The 18,821-nt window shown below is 36.4% G+C and overlaps 1 protein-coding gene across 1 annotated transcript in view; it reads right to left on the bottom strand.

The window, feature by feature from the left end:
- LOC124642313 overlaps positions 1–11,695 on the bottom strand; it is a 62,330-nt gene extending 50,635 nt beyond the window's left edge. The window contains exon 1 of the mRNA XM_047180692.1: positions 11,623–11,695. Within this exon, the coding sequence (XP_047036648.1) occupies positions 11,623–11,695 (73 nt within the window). The remainder of the gene's footprint in view (positions 1–11,622) is intronic.
- Between the last annotated feature and the right edge of the window lie 7,126 nt (positions 11,696–18,821).

The raw sequence follows: 18,821 nt of genomic DNA, 5'->3' as shown, positions 1-18,821 counted from the left end.
TTTTGTAGCGATCTCATTTCGTTGAACCAAAAGGTAGGCCGAATTACTTTTCAGGCTGAATTTCGGGATAAATTACTGAAACTATTTTGAGATACAAAACGAGTGGAATACTAATCTATTTTATGGATTTTCGTGAAAATAAGTTCTACTTTTGTAGTTCGAAATTGTTTCGTGTCCAGACTTTGGTCAATAGATTTTCAGGTAAGTTGTAATTGAATTTGTTTCTGTTCTTTGAGAGATTTTGCTAATTTCGGAAAATTTCGGTTTCAAATTATGGAGCTCTGTGAATGATTTTCGGTGTAAGTTTCGATGAAAATTAATTAAGGAATTAATTTGCTTGTCAGGTGGTTTGTTGATTATAGGGAAAAGTTCTAATTACAGGTAAATTATAATGAGTGATCTGATCTCTCCAGTCGTGTTGGAATGCCGTCCCATCGGGCTGTGAGAGTGAAGGAATAGGGAGTGCACCTGTGTCTGCGCAAATGCTCGTGCACTATAACATGTCCTGAGCAGCTGGCTGATCTCCTTAAATGAGACCACCCATCGCGGCCAGCGATCGACTAGGAGGATGTCCTAGTGGAACTAACATTTATTTTCAGACAAAATTACGAAAAGAATAACTGTTTATTAAGACTTTTTTATTTTTGTACATAGAGTTGTTAAAAAGTCGCTTATAAAATTTATTTTAAGGACTACAGAAAACATAATTTAATGGCCCCGACTTCCGAAGAACGGAGGCGTTTTTCCGGAAACAACGTTCGCAATTTTTATTTTATTTTCACAGACCCCAAGAATAACTTTCAACGTTTTTTTAGGGGTTTGTAAAAATGGTAAAAATAATATAATACTTATTGGTTGTTTTCACAGCTGGTTGTATAAGGATTTTTTATAGATAACAGCTAATTTTTATTGGTTTGAATATATTGGTCGAAATAAGAAAAAAAGATTGAACTGTTTTACCTAGATTCATTGATCTTGTTGGTTCAATGAACCACTCCGGGCTACCCACAAGGAGCAAAATATCTAGGGGCTACCGAACAGGGGATCCCGTGTTTGATGCCCTGATGTATTGTCAATATTTGGAAATGAGCATGTTTGTTGGCAGTGGTCGGGCGTCAATAATATGTGGGTATACTTGTAGTAAGTCATCATCCTCCGAGCCTTTTCCCAATCATGTTGGGGTTGGCTTCCAGTCTAACCGGATTTAGCTGAGTACCAGTGCTTTACAAGAAGCGACTGCCTATCTAACCTCCTCAACCCAGTTACCCGGGCAACCCGATACCCCTTGGTTAGACTGGTGTTAGACTTACTGGCTTCTGACTACCCGTAACGACTGCCAAGGATATTCAATGACAGCCGGGACCTACAGTTTAACGTGCCATCCGAAACACAGTCAGTGGTGTCTAAGATATACTTAGAAAGTACATACAAATTTAGAAAAGTTGCATTGGTACTTGCCTGACCTGGGATCGAACCCGCGCCCTCTTACTTGAGAGGTTGGTCCTTTAGGCCACCACGACTAGTATACTTGTAGTAAGTATGATGTAGTTTTTCATTTGTATAAGTATAGATAACACAAGCTAATTACTAGTTTACCTTGGGATACCCGACCGTTATGTGGAAAGCTGTTCCAATATTATTATGCTCTAAAATGAAGCATAACAAGTCTGTCATAAAATACATAGGTAGGTAGGTACATTCATCATCCTCCGAGCCTTTTTCCCAACTATGTTGGGGTCGGCTTCCAGTCTAACTGGATTCAGCTGAGTACCAGTGCTTTCCAAGAAGCGACTGCCTATCTGACCTCCTCAACCCAGTTACCCGGGCAACCCGATACCCCTTGGTTAGACTGGTGTCAGACTTACTGGCTTCTGACTACCCGTAACGACTGCCAAGGATGTTCAATGACAGCCGGGACGTACAGTTTAACGTGCCATCCGAAACACAGTCAGTGGTGTCTAAGATATACTTAGAAAGTACATACAAATTTAGAAAAGTTGCATTTGTACTTGCCTGACCTGGGATCGAACCCGCGCCCTCTTACTTGAGAGGTTAGTCCTTTAGGCCACCACGACTAGTATACTTGTAGTAAGTATGATGTAGTTTTTCATTTGTATAAGTATAGATAACACAAGCTAATTACTAGTTTACCTTGGGATACCCGACCGTTATGTGGAAAGCTGTTCCAATATTATTATGCTCTAAAATGAAGCATAACAAGTCTGTCATAAAATACATAGGTAGGTAGGTACATTCATCATCCTCCGAGCCTTTTTCCCAACTATGTTGGGGTCGGCTTCCAGTCTAACCGGATTCAGCTGAGTACCAGTGCTTTCCAAGAAGCGACTGCCTATCTGACCTCCTCAATCCAGTTACCCGGGCAACCCGATACCCGTTGGTTAGACTGGTCTCAGACTTACTGGCTTCTGACTACCCGTAACGACTGCCAAGGATGTTCACTGACAGCCGGGACTTACAGTTTAGCGTGCCATCCGAAACACAGTCAATGGTGTCTAAGATATACTTAGAAAGTACATTCAATAATATGTGGGTATACTTGTAGTAAGTATGATGTACTTTTTCAGTTGTATTAGTACACATAACACAAGCTAGTTAATAATTAACCTTGGGGCTAACCAACCGTGTGAGCAAAGGTGTCCTCTAAAATAAGGCATAACAAGACGTACTAAGTCATAAAATACCCACGTTCTATCTTCCAAACAAGGAAGCCTCAAGATCAACCATTATTTCTTACAAAGACTGAAACTCACACTTGACCGGTTGTTTCTTTCTAAAACATTTCAACGTTAAATTCCCCACGTTGTTTAGCTCAAAATTCCTTTACACAATGTAAGCCAACAATATATCGTCACTTATTTTCTCACAATCGGACAAAAGTTTCCTTGTTGTTCCCAATTTCGACTTATAGCTTTTCTTCAAGGATAAAAGGTATTAGTTTTGGTCTTTAGCCACATAGCGGTTTAATTCGAATTCTTTTGCGATTTATAGAAAGTTTTTTTGTGGTTTATGCTGGTCACTAAATAAGGGACGGGATTGGTAAAAGTTAATCGAAAAGCCAAGCCAAGAAGAAATTTTCCACCTGTATATTGTAAAACACACTGCGATATAATAATTATTTTTGGTTAAAAAGCTATCGTAATTTTTTTCTTAGAACACAAACAACTTACAGTTGCCATAGCAACGAACATACAACGAACTAACCCAACTAGATTTGACCTTCAGCAGAACTTCACAGATGCCACGAGCCACAAGCCACTGTAACCCTCTAAGGGACTACGTGAGACTAAGCTGTAAGATCATTTGAGTACAACTAGGAATTTCTTTTTTCTACCCCCATATATTGTAAGACATTCATATTAAGTGTCATCTACTTATAGTCTACGTGTTTCGGATATTATGGCACGTTAAACTGTAGGTCCCGGCTGTAATTGAGCATCCATGACAGTCGTTACGTGTAGTCAGAAGCCAGTAAGTCTGTAAGTCTGACACCAGTCTAACCAAGAGGTATTGGGTTGCCTGGGTAACTGGGTTGAGGGGGTCAGATAGGGCAGTCGCTCTTACACTACTCACTGGTACTCAGCTACATCCAGTTAGACTGGAAGCCAACCCCAACATAGTTGGGAAAAGGCTCGGAGGATGGATTCATATTAAGTAGCAATACAAATTGTTAGCCAAAGATAAACTGAGATATAATAATTAAACAATCTCGAAAAACAACTTACAGTTGCCATAGCAACCAACATACTGTTGCCATAGCAACCAACATACTGTTGCCATAGCAACCAACATACTGTTGCCATAGCAACAATATACACCGAACTAACCCAACTAGATGTGACCTTCAGCAAAACTTCACAGATGCCACGAGCCACAAGCCACTGTAACCCTCTAAGGGACTACGTGAGACTAAGCTGTAAGATCATTTGAGTAAACTCATTTCTACAAATGAGTACGCCATCTGGCTTTGGAAGGCCACTAATGAAATCGGCGGGTACAAGCCACAGAGTGGGTAAAATTATAGAGGCGGCTATCTGTGATGAGTTTGTTTTGTGTGATTATCTGTTGATGGTTATGTATTTTAAGCCTTAAACTCGCTTCTAAAATGAGGAGATGTATATACTTGTTACATATGTACATATTTATTTAATACTTTTTGCACATTTTGTACAACGGCGGACTTAACGCCTTTGGTGTTTTCTACCAATCTACCTTTGAGTAGCGGAGAAAAAAAAGCATTACATACAGTAATTAACGGCGGATTTAACGCCCTAAGCGTTTTCTGTAAGTCTTCTTTTGGTTGGTGGAGAAATAGTATTACATATAGTAATTACTACTTCATTATTTATGTTTTAATGATTACAACTGAGCCAGATTATTAACTAAAGTACGTTTTACTAAAGTAAAACATGAAACTTTAAATATAATATATTTTTTTGTTAAAATTAGAACAAAAATATTTTCATCCCAATGTCATACAAAGTTTTATAAAAAATAAATGGAAATTTTTATAAACGCAGAATGCTGTGCAATTTACTTTAAACAAAATGCCATCTCTAAAATTCCCTAACTCTGTGGCACAGACAAAGATCTTTTAAAATTACTAGACATTTCTTAGATGACCTTTCTTAGAATAAAGAAGATTATCTTGATTTTAAAAACGAGTTGCTTGAGTTCTTAATGTTTTCAAATTATTCATAAAGTTTTAAGGTAATCCCGACTTGGGAAAAGAGAAATTGGTATTATTTATTACTTTTCTCCGGTTCTAGAAGAATCTATTATACAAGATTTTAACTAAACGTTCAAGACTAAGTTATTATATTACTCGCAGTAGAATTCAGCTTGATTTTCAGCCTTACAGTTATGATTATATGAAAAAAAAATATGTATTTTATGTACGATTTTTTTGTACTTTTTCACAATTTTAAGTTTTACATTACACATTTCCATATTTAAATCCGATATCCAAATTTATAATTTCAATTTCTCTGATGCTCTTAACCTACTCAGAATTTTACGTTTAGTTTTTTTTTTTTTCTCTCACTTGAATTCACTTCTCTGTACCTGTTCAGATATTTTCAAGTATTTCACATAGCAACAAGTATAATTTAATAAATATGATTATTGTATATGTATTATAAACTTCATGTCTCACCCTAAAAGCCCTTTAATAAATTAATTGATTTGATAACTAGTCAGCCACGGAGTGAGTGCACAAGTGTATCAATCTCCGGGCTACTTTGTGAAAACGTCTTTAAAGAATCAAACCTGAGACCCCGTGCACAGAGACTGCTAAACTAAGGCAGATTTTCTATAAAATACAAATCCTATACGAACACTGAACCTATACATATAAATTGTAGACAAATCCAAAAACATTTTACTCAATTCAGGAATCGATCTGGCGACACGCAAACCAGTCGCCAATTGCGTCGACACTGTTTTACTGATTGCACTGGAAAAGGTACTGTTCAGACTAGCTATGTGTGAAGTTGTCGCCAGATTGTGTATGTGTGTGTGTGCTGTGATATAGGTAGGTATGTGCTATCGTTTTGTTGGATGTTGCCGTAGTAACGATGAAAAGTTGCTTCAATAAAATTTTATCTTTGCATAAAAATTATTATAATCATCGTCACTAATATTTTCGTTCCAAAAACAAAAAAAAAACGATAGAAACGGAAATATTAGAATTAAAACTCGTGATTTAATATGTTCGCTTACAGCTTTTTTATCGTCTCACTGCTGGGCTGCAGCCCCCGGACACACAGAGAAGGATTGAGCATTAATCACCACGTTTGCTCAATGCGGTTTGCTGATTTCAGACTATATACAGTCCAGATTTCCTCAAAATGTTTTTATCAGGAATTGGTGTCCAATTTATACTAATAAAGTACATACAAACTTCTTCTTGAATCGAACCTACACCCTCACACTCGCGAGGTTAGTTATTTATCCACTAGGACTTAACATTTTAATCAAACGTATAAAACATAGCCTATGTAACTCGAGATTAGTGTTGTTTCCGAACAGTGATCTTTTCTAATTGCTTTAGTAGTTTTGGTGTCTTCAGGGTATAAAGAGACATAGGATTTTTTTCCTCTTCAATTTATTAGTACCTATTGATAAAAACGTACATAAATGCAATTTTATTTATTCCCTTTGTATTTTGTATTCTTATTACACCATATTTACATAAAGTCGAACACCACAAAACAGTGACAATCCAAACATACCCCAACTCGGTTCTAAAACCACATTAATTCTGATCTCCTAACTCCGCCCTTTGAGAGTGCTCCGTTTTAATCACGATAGGTTCAACTTGGTTTCTGGTCCTTTGTGTCAGTTCGCGATATATCTTAAAATATTTTGTTTTGAGGGTATTACATTTGTGAAAGCTTTCGTTGTTATATTTGGTCCTTCTGTGCTGATCTTTTATCTACGCGGGTTAGCTTTACTTGTGTGTGTTGAAATGTACATGCACATTGTCTTTGTGTGCGTAAGCTCCGAGGCACTCATTAGTGGTCAGATTGTCAGATAAATATACATATATTATTTGCATATACTATCAACTAATGACGTGGTGAAACCAACTTGAAATCTAAAAAATCGTTTGAAACTACCAAAATACCACGAATATGATTCGATCTGTCTAGTCTTTTCCCAACTATATTGGGGTTAACCCATAAAGCCTAGGTTAGACAGGTTGCCAGAATTAATGGCTTCTGAATACCCGTAACGACTACTAAAGATGTTCAACTGACAGCCGGGTCCTACAGTTTATCGTGCCCTCCGAAATAAAGTAATTATATGTCATTGGTTGATAGTAGGTGCACATTATTTTTGCGTGCGTAAGCTTAGGAGTGCTCAGTAGGAGTGGTTATATTATATCGCCGACTCATACAAAGACAGCGTGTATGTATATATGTACACTTACTCACACAAGTAAGGCTCACCCGCTTTCGTAAGATGAAACATCTGTATACATATGTTTTGGAATATTCTGATAGTGGTGAAAGGAAAGGGTTGTGTCGATTTTCAGCTGAGTGATGATATCGGTTGTGATGCATTTGTGCTGTATATGTTTCTGTTCCGAAGTATTTGAATTGTATTGGTGCTCTCATATCTTGCATTTTGGTTGTTGCTACGATCTTCTGGTAGCTGTTTCACCCGCTTCTCGAAAAGTAAAATTTAGGTATGTTACTCTGATATAGTGGAAGAGGACGACCAAAGAAACGATGGATGGAATGTGTGAAAGTCGATATGGTTAGAAAGAATGTTACTTGTGAGATAGGTATCGACAGAAATATGAGCACGGAAGAAGGAAACATGCAGCACCTACCCCAAAGAAAATTGGGTTAAGGGCAGGAGGATGATGGTATTATTTTATTTTAATTTTTACTTAAGTTCTATTACACCAACGGCTGATAAATAGGTGAAAGGAAACGTCTTGAGGAAACTTGGACTACATAGTCTAAAATCACCAATCCGCATGGAGCAAGCGTGGTGATTAATGCTCAAACCTTCTCCATGTGAGAGGAGGTCTGTGCCTAGCAGTGGAACGATAAAATGGCTGTAACAGTTTACTACAGCCAAGTTTCATTTAATCCATCCAATCGTTTTGGCTTGAAAGAGGACTAAACCAATCTGCACATACATATAAAATTTCGCATTTATAACATTAGTATGATTGTTTAATTTATATAAAGGAATGGTTGAAGAAACCTTTTTGCTTTGATTAAAGTTGTAACATGATATAACTGTAGTACCTCAGGGTATTTTTCTTTAATTAAGTTTATGGATTCCTTTGCTCTCTTTTAATATTGTTGTAGTTTATTTCAATAATGATTATCTGATAATGGCGTAGAGTACCTGCACACTGAAGAGTAAACAGTCGGCCGACAGATGCCCTGATGGTTGGCAATTTAAGTTTTCATTCTGCTTTATACCGGCTTAAAACCAGATTTTTAAAAGGTGCGTACTTCTTCATACTGATTTATGAGCCAAAACAAACTATCGTATATAACTATATAGTCTCCAGTGGGCGTGTTGCTGTTACAGCCTTTTTATCGTCCCACTGCTGGGCTGCGGCCTCCTCTCACACAGAGAAGGATTGAGCATTAATCACCACGCTTGCTCAATGCGGGTTGGTGATTTCAGACTATACAGGGTTATTGGTAAAACACTAACAACCTTGCAGGACTGTATTATTAACATCATAAACTACAACTTTTGTTCTATGACTTTTTATAAAACATATCTAATACATTTGCCAAAAACAAATCTACAAGATTTAATTGTTCTATCTATATAACACATTTCAACTCTATTTTGCTATAGTGATAAAATTTGCACGCCCCTACCATTTCTTCACCAACCAAAGGCCCGATCGAGACCAGTCGAGCGATTAGTCGACCTTGGAGCGTGTGGGCGAGTCGAGATTATCACACATTACAATAAATTCGTTTGGTAGAGGGTTTGCATTTTTAGAATGAATGCAAGATCTTAACCTACCCATGCCTCCCGCGCACTATTCTCGTACCTAGTCATACTTTTGAATTGGTAACTCGCTAAGCTACGATTTCCCGCCTTTTTACGAAAAGTTAAAAAAAATATATATATTGTCTTCTTCACGTGCTGTGTGCCTCGGTGGACGACCACTATTCCTGATGGCATGCCGGATTTGCCCGTAATCTCGTAACCGCTGTGTGGCGGCTAGCATTGTTACTCGGCTAGGTGTAGGGATGTTTGGGAATCGTATGGCGTATTGGAGACAGGCTTCCGAAACATTGTCATCACACCTAGCAAGCATTCGCACCATTTCCGTGTAGTCGACATTTGAATATCGATACGCCATACTGTAAAGATAATTACGTTCGCACCACCAAATTTCGCTACAAGGACACGTAGGTATGAGGCGACGCGGGCGCATAAAAACGACTGACGGCCGCTCGTAAATAGGTCAAGTTCAAACGCTCCCCCGCCGCCCGAGAACCGCACCCCTCCGCTGTTTTTTGTACTACTGTTTACCTAACTAGCCCTTTCATTTGCTTCGCATAGACTTCGTAGATTTTAGAGCGTACACTTGAAATATTTTAATTTTTGTGTGAAAATTTTGAATCTGAAAATTATTAAAAGTCATAGAACAAAAGTTTTAGTTTTTGATATTATTAATATAGTCCTGAGAGGTTGTTAGTGTTTTACCTATAACCCTGTATAGTCCAGAGACCAAAGTGTGTAGGCGCAGTGTGCGTGTACTTAAAAGGTTTTAATACTCTAATAATGTTATATTAAATACCAGTTTAGCCTACGTAATAATAGACATTCATAAGCGAAAATAGCTTAGTGTCACATACTGTAACAAAATTCAATTAAATAGTTGTCCATTACACTATCCGTAATGAAAATAGAATGACAACAGGTTGCAACCAAAATTATTTTGGGAACAACGCTTAAATATTTCAAACAGCTAACTTTAGCAAAACCCGACGATTTAACGAATTAAAAATTCAGTAGAAACTCGAAAACATTCACACAATGTGTAACAGACTATTTACCTACATATATAATAGTAAGTAATATAAGTATAGTAATATAATGAAGAGGATAGATTTTTTTGTTTGTTTGTTTTTACCACGGATGAAGGAAAAATTAGCAGACAGGTCAGGTGGCTTCTTGTAGGTCAAATGACCAAAGGTGATCAAAACAATCAGTTACTATTACTCATGACGTGTTTGGGTTCCTTGACACATCTGTCAAAGATTGGTCATGCTTTATTTGTGATTTTGTTTGGAAAAATATTTATTTAATACTTCTGCAAAATTTCGTACAAGGCGGACTTAACGCCATAGGCGTTTTCTCCCAGTCTGCCTAGGCTATACTAATTAATAAAGGGGCTTGTTTTTTAGTTTGTTTGTACCCCAAAGACTCCGAAAGTACTTAACTAATTTGCAAAATTATTTTACTGTTGGGAAGCTACACTATCCCCTAAGCTTGGGAAGCTACCAAGTAATATAGGCTATATTTTATCTAGGTACGGGAAGAAGTTCCCCCGTGAAGCGGGCGTTAAAACAGTTAGTACAAAATAAGACCCGTTGCAAATCAAAATATCATTCCACACACGGTCAGAAAAAACATGAAACTCAAAGCTTAAACCTCGGAGGCGTTATTTATTCAGTGTCTTTTTTTGTTGTCTGTACACTAACAACTAACTTTCGCTTTGCGGACTTTTATGTGGGCTGTAAATTTTTTTGCAACTTTCATGAAACAGCCCCGTTCGGGTTTTTAAACTCAATGGCCTAGGTTTTAAACTGAGTTGCTAGAGTATATTATTCGCATGGTTTCCCGTAGTTTGCTTTCTCGTTTTTGTTTGGAACTTGTTTATAATTTTGTTGCTGCATTAACGCTGCATTCAGGACCGAAAAAGCATTTTTTACACCCCATTTTTGGCGAATTTTAGCGACAATTTTATTCATGTCATGTAAATTGGTCCTTATATCCGAGATGGACCAGATTGTCTGGTCCTATATATTTGTGGGAAGTGTCTGGTGTTTTAGGGAGACAATTAATACCTCCTATTTATACTGTTGGTTACGGTTTCTGTTTGGCAATTGTTTATAATTTCGTTACTGCATTAACGTTGCGTTCAGTACCAAAACCGCATTTTTTATCACATGTGAATTTTAGCGACAATTTTATTCATGTTATGTAAATTGGTCCTTCTATCCGAGAAGGACCAGATTGTCTGGTCCTATATATTTGTGGGAAGTGTCTGGTGTTTTAGGGAGACAATTAATACCTCTTATTTATACTATTGGTTACGGTTGTTAGTAGGGAATATTGGTTTTGTCGATTTTCCACCAAACTCAGAGGCCCTTAGGGATGTAGGTAATAGGATTTATAAATGGATAGATGATTGCTCTGCAAAGTTAATAGTGTTATGCTGAAGATTTGATACTGTATCCGTGTCTTAGAATAAAGCGGGATTTTGTTTTGCGAGGAAAAATTTTCAAACTTAAGCATCATCATAATAGTGTCCAGGGGGCACGGCGTATTATTGTAGATTTTTAAAAACCTTAAAAAAATTGCAAATTTTAAAATGGTCGATATGTTTTTCCAGTTCATTCTTGCTAATATTACAGATCTGAAAGTAACTCTGTCGGCATATCTGATATCTATTTGCGTCAAAACTACAGATAACCACGGACACGGCGAGATGTCACCCAGGCCGTCGACTGTACTTCTTCTGTCTAGTAGAACAAAATGTCCCATTAGTTCTACTGCCAATGTTCAGTGGAACTAGTGGGAATACAAATAAAAACCATAATTCCCACTAGTTCTATTTTGTTACATCTCATATAGTAAAACTAGTGGGAAAAAAAGTTCCCATTAGTTCTACGGTAGAACTAAGTAGTAGAACTAGTCGGAAAAAACCCTTCAGATATTTCACCCAGTTGCGGGATTTGGTCCTCCCAAACGTGGGCTAAACCATGTGAAAAGGTTAAAAAAATATGTACTACACGTAAGTATTATCAAAAAGAAAGAAGATAGATTAGAAACTGTTCACTCTTCTTCTATTTTATCAAAAACTAAAATAAATTTGCTTACCCTCTCCAGCGCCCGTGACGGTGTGTATGAGCAGCACCACAACACACAGGCACCGTTGGCCCTCCACAGACATTGCTGTCGTGGGTTCCGCACCTGCAACAATTAGAATATTTTCTTTAGTAAGGAAAAATGTAGGTTATATGGTCGGTCATAAAGTGTACTACAAGTCATCATCATCCTCCTGCCCTTTTTAATTTGTGAGTGGCGCAGAACGTCCTTTTCTTCTACACTTTTTTATCTGCCGTCTGCCAAGGCTGCGGGATTGTTCGCATGATTTAACGCCTACCCCTAGAAAACTGTGGGCTCTAGAAAAATATGGTGGGCTATGCCAGTAAAAGTCTGACATTACTCCACGCTACACCCACAGCAGGATGATTTACCACAAAAAAAGAAGCCTAGGGCCTAAAGAGGTACTCGATAAATGGGCTATCTAACAGTAAGCTTTAGCTTTTCAAGGAATTAAGCTCTTCAGCTTCAAAATATCAGCATAAGCGATTTTTACATTGTTTTTTGCACCACACTTTACATGTTCTCTAACACAATTGTAGAAATAATGTCACGGCATCATTATTGAGAACATAAAGTTAACACATTTTGTACTCAAAACGCAAACCGCGCGTTTTTTACACATAATAAATTGAAATCTAAACCATCAAGTGCCAATACAATTCAAGAGTCATCGACCACCACTACACCGCTATAAAATAAAATAAAAACAACTTACAAAACTATACCACAACACGACTCCGAAGTCAATTTCACCAAAATACTTAATTCAAACCAAAAACAAAATGAAAACCTTACATAAACCCAGCTCCAAAATGAAAAGATAACGCTCCATTTTACACCGATTGTTTCATTTAATATAATTAATCTTTCACGCTTTGTCGCGACTCCACTTTATTCGGGATATTTGGCCGACATGAAAGAGCTTTTAGTGTATACTGTCGGATGCGAAATGGGTTTTATCATGTTTGTGTTGTAGATGCGATGTGATAAAAGATTTCATGGCTAAATGACTTTTGGGGATTAATTAAAAATCTTGCCTGTCATTCTTTGACGGGGGTTCCACCAGACATTTGCTTTGCACAATTTTTTTTTCATGTTTTATTTCTCGTTTAAAAATGCTGTGCTGTCAACGGGCGCACTACCACCAAAAGACAAGATTATACTTAAAAATCAACATAAAAAAGTTAACCTGTAACTGTTACCCCCTAAAAATATTCCAAAAGTTTTTCCCCAAAACACTACCGCATCACTCAGCTATAACGATTATTGAGACACCTGTTTCACTAAGAACAGGCCCAAAATATACTTAACGTTTATATTTCCCAGAGGGAATGTTAGCAAGGCTCACGACTAGATCGCTCTAGCACTCAAGAACAAGCGTTAAATTTTATTATGCGCGTGTTTTTGTCATGTCGGGAGATAACTGAAGGTATATAAGGTAATGTCTAGGAATTTGGGAAATAGAGTATTTTTGAGTCACATTTGACGGCTGAGGAAGTCATGTTTGACGGCTGATGTGGTAATTTTGGTATTTGGTATGGTGGTAACAAGTAGGGAGCTATTTAGGTGTGTATGATCATTTTCCGTATTGTTTAAGAACGTACTTAAAATTGATGGGTCCCGGCTGTGTCTTTGGCAGTCCCTACGGGTAGTAAGAAGCTTGAGTTTAAAACTCAGTCTTACCAGTGTATCGTGATCAGACAGGCAGTCGTTTCATGTAAAACACCGTTTCTTCTATTACATCTGGGTAAGACTGGAAGTCAACCTCAACATAGTTTACGAAAAGAATAGGCAAATTAACGAGTCTCAAAAAAACTCGTCACAAAAATTGGTCACCCACCCACAGACCGACCGCGGCAAACGTTTCTTGACCTTTCAACTGTCACCTAGCAACAAGCTCCTCAAGTTTCACATAATCTGATATCAGTTTTCTTAGAACGATTATGTTACTTATATATTACATCCCACGCAGTACCTATGTAAAAAATGACGGAATAGGCGATCCATCACAGTAATACTATTAGAAGGGGCTGCAAAAAGATATACGTATCATATAGATAGAACATACTAATGTACTTTCTCAGTATATCTTGGACACCAATGGCTGATAAAAAGGTGAAGGAAAACATTCTTGAGGAAACCTGGACTATAAAGTCTGAAATCACCAACCCGAATTGAGCAAGCGTGGTGATTAATGCTCAATCCTTCTCCGTGTGAGAGAAGGCCGCAGCCCAGCAGTGGGACGATTAAAAGGCTGTAACAGTATAGATAGAACATAAGGGTGCGTCCTGTATAGTCGAGTCACTTCGAAGCGATACCGCGCCTCGTCACGGTAGCCACTTAAAAAGAAATCGGCTGTTTGTTGTTATCACGTCGCGTCCCGTCGTTTCAAGTTCGCATTCAGATCGTTCGCATAGGACGCACAGTTAGAGTATTTTTCTGAAGTTTCATATTAAGGTTTATGCAATTGATTATTATCAACGCTATTTAACTACGTTCTATATATTATTTTAAACCGTGCTCACAAAGTAAGTTAATACAAGTTTAAACCGAAGAACATGAATGATTATTCCTTGGCATAACTTTGATCCCTATTCACTAATAAGAGGCCTATATTCAGTAATATTATTTCAAACTAAAACAAACAAAACACTACAGTACAAAGCCTATTTGTAAATTATAATCTGTCTATCTTAAGAGCTTCGAGTACTAACTATCATTAATTTGAATCCATTTATTCAAATGCGTTGTTATAAAGACTTAAGAAACAATAGAATAGGCTCTTACTACTGACAACCATTGTGGCCGAATCAAATTATAGGCAAGAACTATTTGTGTTAGACAATTAATTATTAAGACTACTATTGTTCGGGAACGTATTTCATGGAATTGAACGTCGAATTTTCAGTATTAATGGTTTATAAATCAGTGATTGGTATTTGATCGTTGAGGAGCCGACAGACTGACACTTTTATTCCACAAATTTACTCCAGTATAACAAAGCTGAAGATTTTGTTTGAACGGGATAGTCTCAGAAACCACTGAGCTTGTTTTAGAAATTGTTTCACTGTTAGATAGCCCATAAAACGACGAAGATTATAGGTTAATTTTTATAAGGCTGCGTGAAACAGTTTCCACGGAATGTGGTTGAAATCACTAGCGTAAAAGGAACACCACCATTTCAAAGTCAAAGGTTTTTATTTCATATACATACCTCTATCTAGTGTAGTTTCATGTACATGTTTTTAAGAATGGTACTCAGTTCCGTAGGTCTTATGGAGATGAACCGGCAAGAAACTCCATAAATACTCTTCAAAAATTTGAGTATAAAAAATCCTGTTACTGGAATTTTGTACCTATCCAGTTACTTAGATTATGGACACACAACCCTATTATAAAATACCAGTACTCCAAGTTCAATCGATAGACTAACTCAAGCGTCACCACCAACCAGGCTGTCTTTGCACCTGCTAAGCCTTAAATTACGCCAGGAATAAAGACCCCCACCCCCTAACATGCCTATTACCAAAACATTACAGTAAGAGTACAAAGACACGACAAACTTTTAGTCGGCCGATAATTTGTTTGAGCTCATAAATCAGTATGAAGATGAATGGTAGAACGACACATTACAAAGGCCAGGTATTTAGCCGGTATTTTTTTTCAAATGACCGCCCCCGCTGTGGTTTAGCAGCGTGAGGAAGTGTCTCTCTTACTGACTAAAACCCTGTCAGGCTTTGGCTTTTGGACCCTACTGATTTAGCCGGTATCAGACCGACTGAAAACTTTGATTGGAATCAAGATTTTATTGAAAAAAAAAATGGAAGATGACCCGCAACTGTCGGCCGATGGTTTTGTTGGCAGTGTGCGTAGGTACCCCTATTACCAAAACATTACATTTAGGCAGACAACTTGTATAATAGGCTTCACCTGTCAATTACTAACTGCTTTAATTAGTAATCTGTTGGTTTGAACCTCTCCATTATTATATTATAATGTACATCACGTGTAGGGGAAATTCATGAACAATTATTGTAGGTACTGAAATTATAGACTAGGTGATTCCTGTGGTTTTATCCGCGTACCGTGGAAATTACTTCTCGTACTGGGATAAAATATAGCCTAAGTTATGCGAGATTAGATAAGCTACTCAACACTGAAAGAATTTTGAAAATTGGTTCTATAGTTTCGGAGACTTTGGGGTGTCAAATGAACTTATTGTCTATTTATAATATTAGTTTTGATATATTAAGACCATAATTGACATGGACGCCTACAACCTTGATGGAAACCATCTGAGAATCGAGATTGGGAGAAAGGTGTGACAAAATTGGTAGGTCCAGTAGTGGGATAGTTCAAACTAAGAAAAAAGTAGTAAAAGCATCATTGTTATCTTAATTTATTGACATACATAGACAGCGGAATATATTTTATTATATGCGTTGATACGACCGATATGTAGATTTAATTATGTACATAATAACATATGAAATACAAGAGTAACTTTCATTCCGAATAAACGTTGCTTGACAATTACAATTTGGCCTGTACTTGGCAACTTTTAATCACGACTGTGAATGAGATTGAAACACGATTGAAATTGAATAACTTTTATAGCCTAAGGGAGTAGTGCTTTATTTATTGTGAATGAACCGTTTTGAGATTCAATAAAATTGGTATTTAAGTTGATATGACAACTGTGTGTAAATATTTTTGGTTTTCGATAAATCAGTGATTGGTGTTGACCGGCCATACTTTTGAAAAACTGAGTATTTGATCTTTTGGTCTGTTTACTTTTGCGATCAGCGCTTACTTTTTTATGTTTTGCTTTTTTTACCCGTGTTTCTGTTTTGTATTTAGGTACCATCTCCTTTCTCCCAAATATGTATATTAGTGACGGTTTCCAGTCTAATCGGATGCAGCTGAATACTTATTATTATTTCACATATTTACTTTATGACACTCTTTTAAACTATTATTTTGTGTTTTACTATGAGTTTTTAACACATATTACATCAGGAATCTCTCATTTAAAACTTTGAACCACTTCCCATGAAAGATTTATTGATAGATCTCGTGTTAGAATCCTGTAACAACAATTTAATTAAACAAAAGAGTACCTCATTTACTGTCTTCTAAATAAAATATCTTCAGAAACATAATTATTACACATCAAAATCAAGACAGAACGGCATCAACTTTGGCACGTTAAATACAACTTTTGGCGAAATTCAAAATGAACCTCAGTGGGGAACGCCCTTTGTAGGTATAAAAGGGGCGATGAGAACGCAGTAAATGTACCTACCAAGGCTTAAAAGATAATCGGCTGTTACCTTATTAAGAAATTGTAAGGTAAAATGTTATGTTTGGGGAAATGCTTTGGATTATAAATTTTGGTTTAATGATGGTATTTTGCTTGTGTTTATTTATAAACGTGCTGTTTTACTCGCCTTTTGAATAAAATTACTTAACGCACCAAGATAAAATAACGGGGTGTTTATGATACTTTATGATTATGTTTATGATAATTTTTATTTTTTGGATGTTTTAAAGGATTTCGGTAGCTTTCATAATGTCAACAGAAACAGAACACTAAATTTTAATGAGGCAGTTAAGAAAACTAAAATTTATAATTTGTATGTAGTGTTAAACTTGTTTATAACTAATGTTTTAGAAGTAATTAAGTCTTTATATTTTATTTGTAAATTAGTATGTAGATTTAATTTGTAATATATTGTCTAATGTAAATACCCACTTTAAGATTTCTTAAATAATACTTAACTTCTTACTTATTTTATTTGTCGTTTATACAACAATGTAAGCACAAAGCTTTTATACTAATATCCTTTGTTAAATTCTAAATACCCATAAACGATTCACCCACGCATCTCTGAGTGCGAGTAAAGATTATATCGACGCCATTTTGTAGCCGTGAAATGGCGTTTTCTTAAATGTATAGATATCTTTTAATGTTATAAAGATATCTTAGGGTTTTGTCGCGTGTCCTTTTAAAGTGTTCTGTGGTTACGTTAAAACTTTGACTAAGAAATTGTGACCAATATAGGACAGTATCATATAAAAATACGATTTCCGAAAACACAAAAATACTTCAAATATAATTTTGGAATACTCGATCTGTATCGGTGTTTATTCTTCGATTTTGTGTACTTTTTGAAACTTGAAAGACCATTATGAATGTAAGAATTGAATCTTTGCTACATAAGAAACCTGTTTTGGTTGAACCGAATCTCGATAACCACTGGTCCAATTTGAATATTTCCTTCAGTGGAATCTATCCCTTTAATCGGGGACGGCTATAGATACTTTTTATCCGAAGAAACGTACAAAACAGTAGTTCCAATAGGGCGCAGGTAAAACTAGTAAAGGTAGTAAACAATAATTTTCTACGTTCACGCTTATAACCAACAACGTATTCCACATGGACCATTATTTATTATCAAACTTCCTACTAAAACAGAATTTAAATGAATTAATTAATAGCTCTAATTGCAGGTAACATTCTTAAGCAATTAGAAGTAGTTGCGTGCATCTGTTGCTTGCAACTGTTGCCGTCGCTTAGGGAGGGGACGTTGTCGATATCGATAGTTTTAGAATTTATATTCTAGTATTAGGCTATAATTTTCAGTTTCTGATTATAGTTCGTAATTAAGTAACTTTTTTACCCAAATTTTACATTTAAATCGTGTCGTTTCATTTCATTTATTGGTAAAATATAATTTCTCGAGCAAATATTGATATCCTTATTAATACGATGTTTAAGAGTTAAATTAGTTAAAAAGCCATAGTTGTATAAGTTTCTATTACTAAGCAGTACATCCGAGTTCGTGAAGTAGCAACTTCAGAATGAAGGCAAATATTTACTTTTCAGACAGTTACCAAATAAAAAATAATTAACATGAGTCAAAAGCTTTAGGCTCTTAGAGTGAACATTTAGAGAACGACCTATTTACTTGTAAAGAGAAAGCCTGACTTTCAACATTAGCTATCTAAAGCCTAATTTTGTAAGATGGATACCCCGATGTTTCGAGCTTCGACGATAAAATCATCTGCCTAGCCTTTTCCCAGCTACGTTGGGGTCTAATTCCAGTCTCACCAAGTTTGTTAACAATCATATCAGGATATCTTTTTCAATTTTCTTTTTCAACCATTCCATAAACGGAAAAAAAATT

This window comes from Helicoverpa zea, chromosome 24, assembly GCF_022581195.2.
Source record: "Helicoverpa zea isolate HzStark_Cry1AcR chromosome 24, ilHelZeax1.1, whole genome shotgun sequence".
NCBI lineage: Eukaryota > Metazoa > Arthropoda > Insecta > Lepidoptera > Noctuidae > Helicoverpa > Helicoverpa zea.
This window is presented reverse-complemented; position numbering and strand designations above follow the sequence as displayed.